At 37.2% G+C, this 16,361-nt stretch overlaps 1 protein-coding gene and 1 pseudogene across 9 annotated transcripts; one reads left to right on the top strand and one right to left on the bottom strand.

Moving 5' to 3' along the window:
* Positions 1–768: 768 nt before the first annotated feature.
* Positions 769–11,121, bottom strand: LOC110061930 (uncharacterized). 8 transcript variants are annotated; one of them, XR_016207189.1, is made up of 11 exons: positions 9,285–9,410; positions 9,117–9,169; positions 8,641–8,682; positions 8,425–8,478; positions 8,209–8,262; positions 7,993–8,046; positions 7,457–7,574; positions 3,415–3,487; positions 2,923–2,983; positions 2,568–2,728; positions 769–1,545 (listed from the first exon to the last, which is right to left on the bottom strand). XR_016207189.1 is itself a non-coding variant. In XM_089289522.1 (9 exons), the coding sequence occupies exons 2-9, from the start codon at positions 9,151–9,153 to the stop codon at positions 2,930–2,932; spliced, it is 486 nt and encodes a 161-aa protein (XP_089145648.1). In that variant the 5' UTR covers positions 9,154–9,169; positions 9,285–9,410; the 3' UTR covers positions 2,649–2,929. The 8 variants fall into 8 exon arrangements, 5 of the variants coding, with proteins under 5 accessions (XP_089145648.1, XP_089145651.1, XP_089145647.1 ...); XR_016207191.1 differs by lacking the exon at positions 3,415–3,487; XR_016207190.1 differs by lacking the exon at positions 8,641–8,682.
* Positions 11,122–11,169: 48 nt separating this feature from the next.
* On the top strand, positions 11,170–15,352 carry LOC110061931 (uncharacterized; annotated as a pseudogene). Its single transcript, XR_016207192.1, has 6 exons — positions 11,170–11,318; positions 12,595–12,909; position 13,334; positions 13,461–13,541; positions 14,354–14,398; positions 14,444–15,352. The product of XR_016207192.1 is annotated as an uncharacterized LOC110061931 (transcript).
* The last annotated feature ends 1,009 nt before the right edge of the window (positions 15,353–16,361 follow it).

Raw genomic sequence — 16,361 nt, 5'->3', positions numbered from 1 at the left:
AGCGCGAAACTCAAAGCGGACCTTGCTGAAAACAAGTTCTTTTTGCGACTAAATAAGCGTCGAAAATCCTCAAAACAATCACGTCATTCTATCATTGATAGCGGCCTTGCGAGCTCTTCGCCATGATACTGCGAGCTTCAAAGCGAACCTTGCTGAAAACAAGTTCTTTTTGCGACTAAATAAGCGTCGAAAATCCTCAAAACAATTACGTCACTCTATCATGAGTACTAAGCACACAAAAGGTAGCTTCTTCGCTAAGACTCCTTTGATGTACGCTGGTCAATGTATCTCTTGAATTGCACGTGATATTCATTTTATAGTTACGCATGAACTAAGATACCTTTTACGTGTTTCATACTCATGATAGCGGCCTTGCGAGCTCTTCGCCATGAGGGTAGTGGGGAGGAGGAGGATGTTGGAACGATGGCAGAGGATGTAGGGGAGACAGACATTGAAGAGCGGAAAGACCAGTTCTTAAGAACTGTCGAAAGACTACTGAAACCCTCGGAAAGAAAGAGACATGTCATCGGAGGAGAAAAGAAAAAAGAACTGGCGTGGAGAAAGTACGTTGTCGACGAGACGAAATGGCCAGGAACCGTTAGGTGTTGCGGAAAAACCTTTTCCCGCGGTGGTTCGTTTAGATACCGCGTAGATAAAGCCCACTTGAAAAGTCGTAGATTTCGTCTTGGCGAGTAAAGCCAATTAAAAAGAACGGCTCCTTTAGGAGCCAACCAACTGCTCGAAAGTCAATGACCCGAATGCTTTCACTCATTTCTTAGGTACCACGAGGTACCACTGTTTATTATCATTTAATATTACGATTTATAATATACATACTGAGATTTACACACTGAAAAGGCGCAGAGTAAATTTTCGTTCGCAAAGTTCCTATAGAATGGCATAAAGACACGCGCACCGTTTTATATCTCTTAAATAAAAAACAACAACCAATTTGCGTTTTTGGATATGTGAAAATTGAGAAACAATATCTTGAATTTCAGAAAATCTTAAGAGAGAATAAAATATTCTATTACTTTGAAACGAATACTCACTCATAAAATCCATGATTAATTAACTTTTACTGGAAGGGAAATGAGAGCCCTTCCCTTAGGATTCAAAACAGTTCGAGATTGTCCTGCCAATCTACAGAGTAAATTGTGGTTATAAGTCGGCGTGACTAAGCATAGATACTGAGAAAAAAAAATTGAGCGCAGTTACTGACCAACGAACATATCTCTTAATATTGTGAATAAACGACAAAGATCTAAAAAAAAAAACTATGTATATCTATGTGGTGCAAATTAACGGTTTTCCTTAAGTTTCCCACTTATTTACAATTTGTTGTTTTTTATTTAGTGCCCTTTATAATACTATGTGCTTAGGCGCATTTAAAGAAAGAATAATTTCCCTGATGATAATCTACAGAAATTCTCATAGTTCTTTTCTTCCTCATCTGAGAACAACATCTCTTCGTCTTCCTCTTCATCTTCATCTTCTTTCTTGGAGAGAACTTCTTCCACGACCTCAAGGAAGGGAGAGGCAATTCTGAAAAAAAAAATAACAATTTGCATCATCAACATTTATTAAATGTTGAATGGATCCAGAGCGGGCATTATTTTCTTGTAATGACTGGGCATTATGAAAAAATTTTCTCAGCTCAACGGGTTTGTTTTTAGTTGTGAGAAAAAGCTACTTGCAAGGGGCAAAAACAACAAAAAATGCCGACAAAATGAAATGATAACTATCTTTTCAATAACTGAAAGAAAAATATAAGCATAACGATACTTCATTAGTATGAGCGACTAGGAGAACCTGTAGTGTTTTTTCCCTTGATTCTACTCTTTTTTTGAATAGTGCTTAAAAGGCCTTATTATAAATAACTTATTAACCTCTTCCGTTCGGTCATTACAGGAGAATCTCATACCTCGACCTTGATGTATTGACCTCGATTTCGCTCAGTCAATACATCAAAGCCTCGGTCTGAGATTCTCCTGTAATGACCTGTTTCTTTGTTTTGGGACACCAATATGGCTGCCATGACATCATGTGAAAACATTCCATATAAATTCGTTATAATTATTATTTTACAGTAGAACCCTGGAACTCGAACTCTGATAACTCGAACAAACCTGCTTACTCAAACAAACTTCCATTTCCCTTGGATTTGATCTCACTTTTCAGTCATTTTTACTCGGTTAACTCGAACTCGGATAACTCAAAAACCCAGCTAACTCGAACAAAATCTCGTTTCCCTTGATCAAAATTTGGGTCAAATTTACCCCGATAACTCGAATTCCGGTTCTTGCAACTCACCATGGTTGCCCATTTATTACAGCAACAAAAAAGATCACGTATTTGATAGGCTTTTTCCACTCTTATCTAAGAATTCATGATTGTGTTAGACTTTTGATTCGGACGCCGTTCAGCAATATGGAGTTGTGTTGTGCATGTGCGTGGCTATAACAACACCGAGGGAATAGTATGATATGCCAGCCGCAGTCACAGGAGTGCGGCCAGTTTGTAGCAAGAAAGATTGTTCTCATTATTCTGAATGTCCAGAGACTTACCTCGCACGCTGGTATGCCCTCTTTTTTTTTCATCTTAATTTTTTTTAGGAATAACCTCTGGGAAATCCCTCACATCTTCAATTTTACAAATCTCGACTTTCAAAACACCTCACCACCACAGAACTTCTGCTTTGTAAGCCAACTATCTGAAAATGATGACCCTTAAGCAACGAAGAAAAGTTTGATGTTACAGACGTTACAAGTTTTGTTACTGTGTGAAACTTGTTTGCAATGAAACATAAGAGTACTATTTACAATATGAGTGGCAGTGTAGTATCCGCAGTTATAAACAAGAAAATGTTATAAAATTCCAAGAATACATTGTAGGGTATTGTGGTATGAACAGAGTACTCACTCTTTGTTTAAGCTTCTAGTGATATACAGCATTTGCTTAAATTGTATCTTCTAGCGGTAATCTGAAACATTAAATATAAACTGTTTTAACGTGTTTCCCTCCAGTTTTAAAGAGTTTTTTTAAGTTCCTATTTCAATAGGTCAAAATTTATTTTAAAGTGCACGACAATCGTTTCTTCAGAAATAGTAAAGAAAAATAGAAGCCTATTAAACCATAAAGCTTTACTATTCATAAAGAAACTATTCAACTACATTATTGTAGGTGCACTTTAAACTTCATTAAATTGAATAAATAAAAGGCGAGTGCGTGTGCTGTGTGCAGATTTAAAGCAGGCGGGGATTTATCAGAACAGCACGACGCGAAGCGGGGAATTCTCAACACTTTGCGAGTGTTCTGGCAGCAGTGCTACCGTGCTGCGTGCTGATTTAACCAATCAGAGCGTGCGTTATATTGTAATTATTTTATAATGGCATATGCAAATAATTTACTTACATGTTTTTTTAGTATATGGTATTGAAAACTCCCTGCTGAGGAAAATCTGTTCCCGCAGCATAACACAGGTTTCCTACAACAACATAATATCAAAAATTTTTTTATATATATAACGAGACTTTCATAGCGTAAAGCCTATGAATAGAAATCTATATGCTATATTTTCACATGCGAAAAACAGCGATACGTCCAATCAGCGTCGCGTACAGCTTTTCAGAGTGTAAAAATATAATCAATCAGAATCGTCGATCAATCCTCAGCCAATCAGAGAACGAGAAATAGCACTTTTTTTTTTTTACTGGCTTCCCAGGCGACAGAGGAAAAAGTTGTTTTGTTTTGAAAGTTATTACTCCCAACGGCAGATTTTTGTCAAATTTTTGCAATGAGAAAAAGATGTCTAGATATCGAAGAGAAAGAGCTGTTGGTTTCTACTTCCCGGCGAAAGATCGATGATTCAAGCTAAAAACTTTGCCGTCCTTGAATCTAAAATGTGACCAACGATAAACAAAAGGATAGCTCAACGACAATTCTACAAACCTATGATGTAAGAAACTCGAAGAGACTGGCAAAAGAACTAAAAACAAGGTATTTTTCTCTCATATTTCTTCCCGAGGATTCAACAAATTGGCTTCATCTTTCAAAAATTGTAGGCTTGATGTTTTTCCTTTTCTTTTTTTGCTATGATTTCGACATGATACAGCTGTAGTCTTCACCTTTAGAGTACTAGTTTCATTCTGTCTTATCTTAAGTCATTTACTTATTGAATAAAAGTTAAGAAATTCTTGTATTTTTGTTTGCAAACGATTTGTCGGTAAGGACAATGTCGTCGGTAAGCTTATCTTCAGTTTAGCCTACTACATCCACCACGCACGCTTTCTTTCAAATCACTTTTATGCAAAAAACGTCTCGTTATATACATAATAAACAGACAACACCATAGAAAGTGCTTGTACGGGATTCTATTCACTCGTTGTTTGTGTAACTACGAAAAATTGCATCAAATCGCTTTGAAATTGCCATGAAATCGCCGTGAAATTGCAGGTTGTTTACACGCGAGATTTTGGGTTGCGATACGCAAAAATTGCAGACCGTGTCGCGCGACAAAATTGCTAGTGTAAACAGGCCTTAAGCGTGGTTTTCACTAGCGACATAAGCACCAGTGAGGACGGGCGCAACATAAGCATAAGAGTTGGAGCATGCGCACGAGGTCTGAAAGCGTATAATTTTGGTACCAGGCTTCCTCAAACGTCGGCTTGAGCTTATACTTATGTCGCGCCCGTCCTCACTACACTGGCTTATGCTTATGTTGGTCCATCCTCACTTGACATAAGCATAAGCACAAGAAAATCAAACTTGTCTTGTTTTTCTTGTGCTTATGCTTATGTCGCCCCCGTCCTCACTGGCTTATGCTTGTGCTTATGTCGCTATAGTCTGGTCGTCAAACAAAAAATATATATGTTACCTGGAAAAAAATCGAATAGAAACAAATTTGGTATCAAAAGACGCAGAATGTTTAGGAGAATAACATATCCAAAATCCCCTAAAATCCGTTTTGGGGAAAAATTTTTCTCAGCGTTTGAAATTTATGTCGAGTGTTTACATAATTATAGGGGGAGCGCCTAAATATATTATCAATATATCAGTACAATTTCCAGTCACGTAAGTGTAGTTTAGTTTATAAAACATGTACCGCTACTATAAATAACAAGTATCTGGTTTTCTGTTTTGTTATCAAAAGCTAAACATTTGCCAGTAATTGTATAGTGGGCTTCCTGTGTAGAAATTGATTGAAATGCATGGCGCGAGGTTGTCATAGTGGAAATTAGGTAATTCTAAACACGATTTTCTTCCAAATTCCGATGCCATCAATTTCGATGATTTTAGAAGTTATAGCAAACTCATTAAATATAAAATAGCTACAAAAAGGTTTATCTTTAATAAAAACATTTCAATGACCCGTGACCTAGCTTTCGTTGCGGGCTTTTCCGAGCTTTTCGAGCCTGCAAGCCCTTGTTTTAAAACCCGAGCCAGAGCCTTTGGATTTTAAGCATTCGAGCGTAAAAAAATCCGAGTCCGTTTGGGATTTGAGGAGTCGTGCGACATGTTGAAGGATTTTCGTCGTCATTTTTCCACGTTGTGGAATTGTAACAGTTAGAACAAATCAGGGCAGATTGGAGAACTTCTTTAGCGATTTGAGCTGTCAAAACTGAAAAGGACAAATCGACAATCTTCTCAATCTTCTACGAATATAACACTCGATCTATAGCGATAAATTTATTACAGCAAGTATTTATTAATTACAAATTGTTCAGCAATGTTGCTCGCATTACCACCCAGCTTATAACTTGGCGCGCAGGTTGAGAAAGTTTGTTAAGGTGCGGTAATACGGGAAAATCGTCCAATACGATCCACAATATTTTTGTTACAGGTTGTAGAGCAATGTTGCTCGTATTAACACCACACGCACAACAAAATTCAATGTAGCAGTTTGCGGGCTGCTAGTTGCAAGAAGTTGAAAATCCTTCTACTTTGTTGAACAAGTTTTCGCAACCTGTAAAATCGATTTTTGTTGCATGACAAGTTGCGTACAGGATAGTAATACGAGCAACATCCTTCAACAATTAACCTGAAACACAACAATGTTGCGCGCCCAGTTGGGCTAGTTTGTTTGTTAAGGTGCGGTAATACGGGAACATCGTCCAATATGATCCACAATATTTTTGTTACAGGTTGTAGAGTAATGTTGCTCGTATTATCACCACACGCACAACAAAATTCAATGTAGCAGTTTGCGGACTGCTAGTTGCAAGAAGTTGAAAATCCTTCTACTTTGTTGAACAAGTTTTCGCAACCTGCAAAATCGATTTTTGTTGCATGACAAGTTGCGTGCAGGATAGTAATACGAGCAACATCGTTCAAGAACTTGAAACGCAACAATGTTGCGCGCCCAGTAATTGGGCAATTTTGTTGCTCGTATTACCGTACATTTACACAAAGTAGAACCACTTTCAACTTCTCACAACAAGTACTGTAGCGCACGATCTGCAACATCAATTTTTGCTGCGCACGAGGCGGTAATACGGGCAACATCGCTCTACAACCAGCAACGAAAATGTTGCGCGCCAAGTTGGATCAAATTTTTGCCATATTGCCGCACCTTAAAACGAACCTCCAGTATCACGACTAGATTTCAATGAAATTGCATTGGAAATCTAGCATTCCAATCGCGAATCGGGATCCCTGCCTTATTATTATCGCTCTAATCATCGTTCCAGTTTCAAAATTGCATAACTGGAATTGGCTCACCAGTGAAATTTATTACTTGGAATTTACGTTTGATTACTTTGCATTAGCATTTTCATTGTTAAATTAACAATCAATACTAGAGGCACCTGACCCCAGGAAAGATCCAACTTCAGGATGTCAACCTCTGGTTGATGGGAAAGGTGTGATCCCATACTGTGCATGGTTTGAGTTTTGACTTAAAACATGCATGTGACTGATCCGACTTGATAACTGACATGTTCATGTTTATAAATATATCTGTGTCACTAAATTTATTTGTTTCTTTAAGTTTACTTATCGACATTTATGATTAAGAACACTCACTTGTGAAAAGACTTTTGTTTTTCAGTACTGATTGTGCATAAATCATTATGGGAAAAAAGTGCAAAATATTCAAATGCTAATAAAACTTTTTCCCCATGACGGATTTTAGGGGATTTTGGATATGTTTTTCTCCTAGACATTCTGCGTTTTTTGATACCAAACTTGCTTCTATACGATTTTTTTCCAGGTCAAAATGTCTGACGACCAGACTACTAGTGAAAAACCACGCTTTACGTTGCGAATAAACGTTTTTCAACCATGACCAGCGCCAACAAAATTTAAACGAACGAAGTAACTCAAACTAAGTAAGAATATTTCTATTTCATCCATTTGCAACCGACCTGAAAAACTCCATTCATGTGTTATTCAGTTGAAGCTCCTAGAATTTATAGTTTCACAACAAATTACTACACAATACAACAACATATCTTACATATTTTCCTTGATGTGTTTCCTCCAAGAACCTGTTTGTGAGTGTTTTTTAGGATGGAATCCTCCTTTCCATTTGCCCGACAGCACTATTAATAAACGTGACTTGGCAATCCAGCAATCTTGAGTATGAAAGAACAGCAAGAACCAAGATATAACTCATTATACAGCTATGTAACAATCACCGATAATCACTTTGCCTTCGACAAATAATTGTTAAGTATTCCCGCCTGACTGAGTTATTTTACTAATTTGCTTGAAACATTTCACCCCCTTTGTATTACACATATGAAATGGGGACAAACTAGAACCTCCAGAAACATCGACCTCAAAAGGTACAGTATTTTTTAATTTGTTTTTGGATCATGTTCAAACTTGAAATGAAAAAATTAATTTAAATATACTGTACCTTAGAGAATAGATTAATGAATGCATAAAAGAGTGAGCAAATGTGACATCACTATTTTAAAAGGACAAACTAATTTGTTTTTGGATCATGTTCAAACTTGAAATGAAAAAATAAATTTAAATATACTGTACCTTTTGAGGTCGATGTTTCTGGAGGTTCTTCTGAGTGGTCCTCTGGAAAGGAATCTAAATAAGTGAATAGATTAATGAATGAATAAAAGAGTGAGCAAATGTGACATCACTATTTTTATTTTTCAATTTTGAAAATGGGAACCAAAAGGACAAACTGATTTGTTTTTGGATCATGTTCAAACTTGAAATGAAAAAATAAATTTAAATATACTGTACCATTTGAGGTCGATGTTTCTGGATGTTCTTCTGAGTCGTCCTCTGGAAAGGAATCTAAATAAGTGAATAGATTAATGAATGAATAAAAGAGTGAGCAAATGTGACATCACTATTTTTATTTTTCAATTTTGAAAATGGGAACCAAAAGGACAAACTGATTTGTTTTTGGATCATGTTCAAACTTGAAATGAAAAAATAAATTTAAATATACTGTACCGTTTGAGGTCGATGTTTCTGGATGTTCTTCTGAGTCGTCCTCTGGAAAGGAATCTAAATAAGTGAATAGATTAATGAATGAATAAAAGAGTGAGCAAATGTGACATCATTATTTTTATTTTTCAATTTTGAAAATGGGAACCAAAAGGACAAACTGATTTGTTTTTGGATCATGTTCAAACTTGAAATGAAAAAATAAATTTAAATATACTGTACCTTTTGAGGTCGATGTTTCTGGAGGTTCTTCTGGGTGGTCCTCTAAATAAGTGAATAGATTAATGAATGAATAAAAGAGTGAGCAAATGTGACATCACTATTTTTATTTTTAAATTTTGAAAATGGGAACCAAAAGGACAAACTAATTTGTTTGTCCTTTTGGATCATGTTCAAACTTAAAATGAAAAAATTAATATAAAAATACGGTAATTAAGTTAATTACGTATTTTTTGTGATATCAGCTCTTGACCACTATTTGGATCATGTTAAAAGTTTACCCACTAAGACACATTCACCCACTTTGTGCTAAACAGAAATATAATTTACTACCTGCTTGATGTTCATACTCCCTATTGTAGTTTCCTGACTTTGGTACATTACAGATAATATCTTGTAGAAATGGCATAATAAAAGACCCCGACCATCCCTTTGTTGCGGAACATAAATTTTAATTATTAGTAGGTAGACCTCCTCACCATGACTAGACATCTGCTCCTGCATCTGCTCCTGCATCTGCTCATAAGCAATCCTGTCAGAAATGTCAAGCAATCTTGTGAAAACACAAAAATTGTCATTGATCATTACAAATTCTCTTAACCTAGAAAGAGTAAATATTCTATTATTCTGAATGCCCAGAGACTTACCTTGCACGCTGGTATGCCTTTTTTTTTTCATCTTTATTTTTTTAGGAATTACTTCTGGGAAATTTCTCACATCTTCAGTTTTAAAAATTATGTCACACTCATCCTCTTCTCGGCTTTCGAAACATTTCACCACCACAGAACTTCTGCTTTTGAAGCCAACTATCTGAAATGAAAAAGGCACCTATACAGTGAATATAGTAAAACAAACAAAATATAATCATCATAATAATAACAATAACACCATGATCACCTAAGCAACGAAGAAAAGTTTGATGTTACAGACGTTACAAGTTTTGTTACTGTGTGAAATGTAGATCTTGTTTGCAATGAAACATAAGTACTATTTACAATATGAGTGGCAGTGTTGTATCCGCAGTTATAAACAAGAAAATGTTATAAAATTTCAAGAAAATGTTATAAAATTCATAACCACTGAACACTTTATAAGTTTTGAAAAATTCTTTTTTCCATCTCTCTTGTGGAATTGCCCCTAACATCATATCTCTATGACAGTCAAATTGACATCTCAAATTGACATTACTAATCTCTCATAGCCATGTTATTATAATAATAATATACAGATAGACATTTAGACACTGGTCTCATGCAGTCAAAACAGCTCAAGCATGCAAGGCCCTAGATAATGCTATTGAGTTGACTAGTCACCTCAAGTTTTCAATAAAAAAAATCCCCGTTCTCAGGTGTTTTATACCTCTGCATGGCAATTGTTGAACTAAAAATTCAAGCAGATAATTTAATTCAAGTTTGGAGTCAGAGTGAAATCAACTCAACATTCAAATAATATTAAATTTTATAAAATGCCCGAGTAAATGCGCGCATTGTGATTGGTCAGTTCGAGTTCATTATAACTCGATAAAGTACGAGTGCATACGTCACGCACGTGCTTTATCGAGTTATAATGCACGCTGCTTATGTCACGAGCTTTAGCGCACGCAATTTCTTTAACATTTCATAAAAGAAATAAAAAACTTTCTCCTCATGCGTTGTTGATTATATAAGCACTTGGGAATTTTTAAGAACACTCGAGAAGTGCGAGAAGCACTCGGCTGTGCCTTGTGCTTCTTTATGCACTTCTCTCGTGTTCTTAAAAATTCCCGCGTGGTTATAGAACTCAACAATGCACTCGGGTGCGTTTTTTATTTCTTTAGTAAAATACTGTACCTTGGCAGGCCACCAGCCAAAACCAACATACTTTACTATGACAACTTGGCCCATAGAGTACATCTAAAAAATAAATAAGTAAATAAATTAAAATATGTAATGTTCATGCTAGGGCTTTTACGCACCATAACACTGATTTCATAGTATCAAACAAACAGTAAATAACTTCTTTTTTCATTCATAAGACAGACAAAGAACTTGTCTGATATGAAGATGGCATGGCAATTTTGGAGGGACATTGCATAGCATCTATGGCATCATATACTAAAGCATATACGGTCGCATTTTTTCGCATAGAAATAAAGGACCTCTAAACAGCCAAATAGTGCAATCTTCCTATCAATCTTCCTAATTTTTGAGAAAAATTATCTCATTCAACTTTCAAACTCCTCCAACGGTCCGTTGAAATAAGATCGTTATTTTCCACAAACGCAGAGGAAGCCTCAGTGTTTAAAGCTGTTTGTTTGCCCAAACAAAAGACCGATACTGAAGTTTTGATAAGTTGTTTCCCATCAAAGAAAAGCGTCAGCGAAGAAAACATCGACAATCGATAGAAATATTCTTACCTTCCCGCCGCAGTTTGATGAGCTGTTCAGTTCGAAATAACGATCGACTCGTCCGCGCTATTCGAACTGCGCACGTGACTTGTTCGGCCAACAATCGGTTGCCCGAACAAGTCACGTGCATCTAGCGCGCGCTGTCGATGCTAAGATGGCGACATCCATGAACAACAGAAATTTGATAAGTTTTCAAGCCTGTCTTTGTACCGGGATAGGTTTTGTACATCTCAAGAATTTTACGGAGAAAACATCTTTCAGCAGTTCAAATCTCATCGGGAAATGTTACGATGGTGTAAGTATTAACTCTTTCGCTTTCTGAGGTCCAAGCGAGCTTCGAATATTATCGTTGAGCGTTTTGTGCACTTCACTTGGAAAAACGGTCAGTACAAAATGCAGACTGCAGACTGCAGACTTGGTACAAAATGCAGACTGTCATTTGAAACTGTTTTTTGCCGTCTGAAATGTGATAAAATTTTTCAATGTCGTATTCCACGAAAACTCGCATTACCAGGGAATGATCTTGCTCCATTACTCGAAATATACTTTTTGAATGCAGTCTCGAAGGTCAATTCCAAAATAAAAATATATTCGTTTTCAAAAAGAAAATCAGACTGAGGCCAAAACAATGTTCATTAAAAGAAATGATTTCATTTTGTGTAGAAATTGTGTGGTCTTCATGATCGGATGTGACAAAACCACAAATGTAAACAATCGATCGATCAGTCACGGAATCGTGTCCTCAAAAAATTCTCCTGATTAAAATTTTGGTATTATCCTGGTTTACGAGGTATAAGTATTTTTATATTAGGTAACACACATCGGTAAAAAGAAGGTCATTTAACTGCTACTTACCGCATTACCTCCGAAAGGCCGCCATGACGAACTAGACTTGCCACAAGTCGACCTCACGAAGCGAGCGAACCGAGCCTAAAGGCCGCAAAGCGGCCGTGCGAGTGACGAATAAACACCCCAGAATAAACAAGACGAAGGACTTTATTGAAAGTCTATGACGAACCCACGAAGAGGCAACTGAAAGCGACCACGTGCGCGGAAGGTCATGTGTCGGTCAAGTGTCAGTATCATGTTGCAATGAATGTTGTAATTTTAAGTTATGAGATCTTGCGCTTGAAGTAAGAATGCCTAAATGATGTTTAATAATGGATCGACCTTCGAGACTGCATTTAATAAGTGAATTTCGAGTAATAGAGAAATAATTTTCCCCGGTAATGCGAGTTTCCATAGAATACGACATCGAAAAGGGATTGCGTGACAACTGGTAAGTTATAAAATGACAGTCTGATTTTGTACCCAGTCTGCAGTCTGCAGTCTGCATTTTGTACCCAGTCTGCAGTCTGCAGTCTGCATTTTGTACTGACCGCTTGGAAAAAACTCAGTAGTCCCCCTTCGAACTTCTTTCAATAGATGGCAATCTATTCAATAGATTGAAAATCCAAATCAGTTGATAATAGCATGAATCGTATGGTGCAGAGTAGAAATCAATCTGACAGATAAAACTGAATGATGTTTGGTTTTATTATATAATTTTTGTTCTTCCATTAACCCTACAGGTCAGTATAGTCACTGAGGATTTATTTGATAACATACAGAAGGCCTTAGAAAACCCAGATGGCTTTGACGAAGAAACTAAAATGGCTTTGACACACCTTTTAGATGTAATGGACAAATCTAAGGAGCTCCTGGAGACATTGAGAGTCCCTCAGAAGACAGAATCAAAGTTTAATGTGTTTTTGGCTTGTAAGGTCATTCAGCCACTTACAGGTGGCACGTGTATAATTAACAGTGTCAAGGACGAGGACAAGGCTGTGATGACAAACAGTGATGTAAAACTGCCAGATGACTTTGGCTTAACAGGAATAGCAATGGTTATGGTCATTATTGTTGTATTTTTTGTAGTATCTTTGTTTCTATACCTACTCTTTTTAGTTAACTTCCTGATTTCTTACTCTCTCTAGTTAATTTCCTGATTTCTGTAACTGTTTTTTAGTTAAGACATGACCCACCTAGATTAGCCTGTTAGCCTGTTACTTTCTACCCTGGATCCAGAGGGGGCTAATAACTCAAAGCGACTTGTTACTGAAACAACCCGATGATGGTAGCCCCCTCTAGACACCCGAGTTAAAAATTTCTGCTTTTTCGGGAAAATTGAATCACTCTCACCATCAGAACGAATTGTCTGATTGGTCGCATTGATCACGCATCACAAACTGTTTTTTTTTTACAAGTTTAGCAAGAGCATAAAATGGGCGGAAAAGCGCCAAAAAAGTGCATTGCTAATTCACTAGCCAGGGTAGTTACTTTCATTCACAAAGAGTCATAGAACACATTTTGGCAACACCAAGCTGTGAAAATTTTGACTGCAGATTTGAATTCTTGGGTTTTGCAGATTTGAATCGGGTTTTGCTCATTCTTACAGGTTATGAAGATGGCTATTATGGTGAGCCAGATATTATTGCTTGCCCAAAGGAACAGTCTCAAAACGTAGGACCAGGAGCAGGTATGTTGTGGTACAAATTTGCCTGTTCAAGGAGAAGAGGATGAATGATGTCCCTGTTCGCCAATAAAATTCACCACAGTGGGGAAAGCAGCTGTTTGTAATGTCACCTGCATGCATGTGCCATTGCAATACATATCAGTCTATTATTATTCTTATTCAATATTTTTGCCATAAGTTATAAAAGGGACCACATAGTTTTAGCATCTACGATGTAAGTAGAGGTAATATTAACAGTCGCTATTTCATAGATTATTCCAATGTAGTTTGGTATCAATTCCGAACAATGGTCACTTTCAATTTCAACTTTGTACATTGGCGCAATGTTTGGTGCTTTTGTCTGCTCTGTATAGATCAGAACATTTATGTACATGACTGCAAGCAGTACACACCACCCAAATATTTTTTGAGTGGGCCAGTCATGGTAGCCTGCATAGCAAGTGTTTTCCTGGAGCTTCAGCGCTCAGAGAAACCCGAGTTTGTGGCCACGTGGGAAATAGGGAGAGCAAAAAATGAAGAGAGGGGTAGGGGTAAGAAGGAAACGCTCCATAAGCAGATAAGTATGACCATTGCGTCGGAGCAAAATCAACTGTATTAATGGGGCAAATCTAAAAGCAAACTGAGGCTCACAGCAAGAACAATCTTTCTTGCTACAAACTGGCCCCACTCCTGTGACTGCGGCTGGCATATCATACTATTATAATTCTGGAACCATTACAATTTCTATGGTACACCATGTACCCCCTTATTGTATAAAGCTCTTGTCACATACAGTAGTTGTGCATATATTTAATGTTGTTCTCCCCTTTTTGCAGTTGCCATTGACTCAGTACCTTCTGTTGAAGAGCCTGATGAAACAGGTATATTATAGTTTCTAGTCCTTGTTGTCGCAGTGCCGTTCAAAGCATCCTGGCCTGATCCCAGAGTAATTCAGGGAATGGACTAAAGGATTGAGGATTTTTGTTACTATTCCATGTATTATTCTAATTTGTTTGCAGGTGCCTCCCCAGACAAAGTTGTTATTGAAGGGAAAAAAAGTGTTTCAGAAAAGACAACGATATCAGCACTGTCCCAAACCATAGCAACGGCGCTAACATTTGCAAGAATTCAACAGAAGTGCCACAGTGAACACCACACGTTTCCAACACTACGGGTGCATCCCCTCGGCGTTGACATCATACTTTACAATGCTGTATCAGATCATTTAATGTTGACTTGTTTGGCATGGTCGAAGCAAGCGCTGTTGTGGTTGGTGCTACACCATAACCTATTTAGTTTTGTGCAATTGCCAAAAAGGTACGAAGGGTATACATCCGGCTTTCTTGATTATATTAAAACCAGTGGTGCCATGAAAACAGAACCTAAGTACCTTGTTTTGAAGAATAGTTTTGAATTGAAACAAGAGGAGATTCAGCGGGAATATAGGTTATTTTTTGAATAATAAGAAAAAATGCAATAATGCAAATTACTGTCCCAAAGCATAGCAACGGCGCTAACATTTGCAAGAATTCAACAGAAGCGTTGACATCATACTTTGCAATGCTGTATCAGATCATTTAATGTTGACTTGTTTGGCATGGTCGAAGCAGCGCTTTTTGTGTTGTGGTTGGTGCTACACCATAACATATTTAGTTTTCTGCAATTGCCAAAAAAGTACATTATATATTATTAAAGTACTCGATTATATTAAAAACAGTGGTGCCATGACAACAGTAAAAATGAGAAAAATGTAATAATGCTTTTTAAACTGACTAAAAATTTGTAATAATTTATTCAATAGCCATTTGTATATTAAAGTTGCCTTTGAAAACAAACTTATCGTACACAATGTTACCTTCTGGGAATGTTACCTTCTGGGATCGAGAGTGTGAGTGTCCCTAGTCCTGGGGTAGGCTCAGTTCCAGCCGTTGGGGTTTCGTGCGCCGGCGATACTCTCCCCCGTAACGGCTGGGCGCACGGGCTAGCCATTGTTCCTCTAGACCAATCAGCGAGTTGCCCCTGGTATATTAGCGTATTTTCAGTTTCTTTAGGGTCTAGTGAGTGCGTCCATACAAGTCCGAATTTCAGGATAACCTGGCATATGGGCGTATTTTCTGTTTCTATAGGGTCTAGCGACTACGTCCAAGATAATCTGGCATATGAGAGTATTTTCAGTCTATATAGGGTCTAGTAAGTGTGTCCCATACCATTCCGAGTTTCAGGATAACCTGGCATATGAGCGTATTTTCAGTTTCTTTAGGATCTATTGACTGCGTCCATACAAGTCCGAATTTCAGGATAATCTGGCATGTTAGCGTATTTTCAGTTTCTATAGGGTCTAGCGACTGCGTCCATACCAGTCCGAATTTCAGGATAACCCGGCATATGCAATCCCACTTCTGACACCAAAATTGTAACCGGCGGCAAGGCGCACAACCGTGAATAAGCATTGCAAGGTGGTTTGACAAAAGAATTTATTGAATTTCACATGAATTTATACAAAAACTAAAACGGGAACGAGAACTTCGAAGAAAGTTCTTTGTCTTGTTCTACAAATCCATAATGCTATCCTCCTGGATTGTGACTACACTGAATATTATACTCGTTTGGGACCTACTTTTATTAGAAACCCTGCATTTTTTATTCAGTCTGAAGATTTTTTGAATCATATATTGACAAAAAAATGGACAATTTGAAATCGGAACAATAAATCAATTTAAACCAAATGTCCTACCGCACACATATTTATCAATGGGCGAATTTCAAGACTATAGTAGGAGAACAATTTGATTGAAGATCTCAATAGTAAGTAATTCATAAAGAAACAATTGCTCATTTGCGAAA

The sequence above is a fragment of the Orbicella faveolata genome, unplaced genomic scaffold (assembly GCF_042242905.1).
Source record: "Orbicella faveolata isolate gen_17 unplaced genomic scaffold, um_ofav_v1 contig_2, whole genome shotgun sequence".
NCBI lineage: Eukaryota > Metazoa > Cnidaria > Anthozoa > Scleractinia > Merulinidae > Orbicella > Orbicella faveolata.
This window is presented reverse-complemented; position numbering and strand designations above follow the sequence as displayed.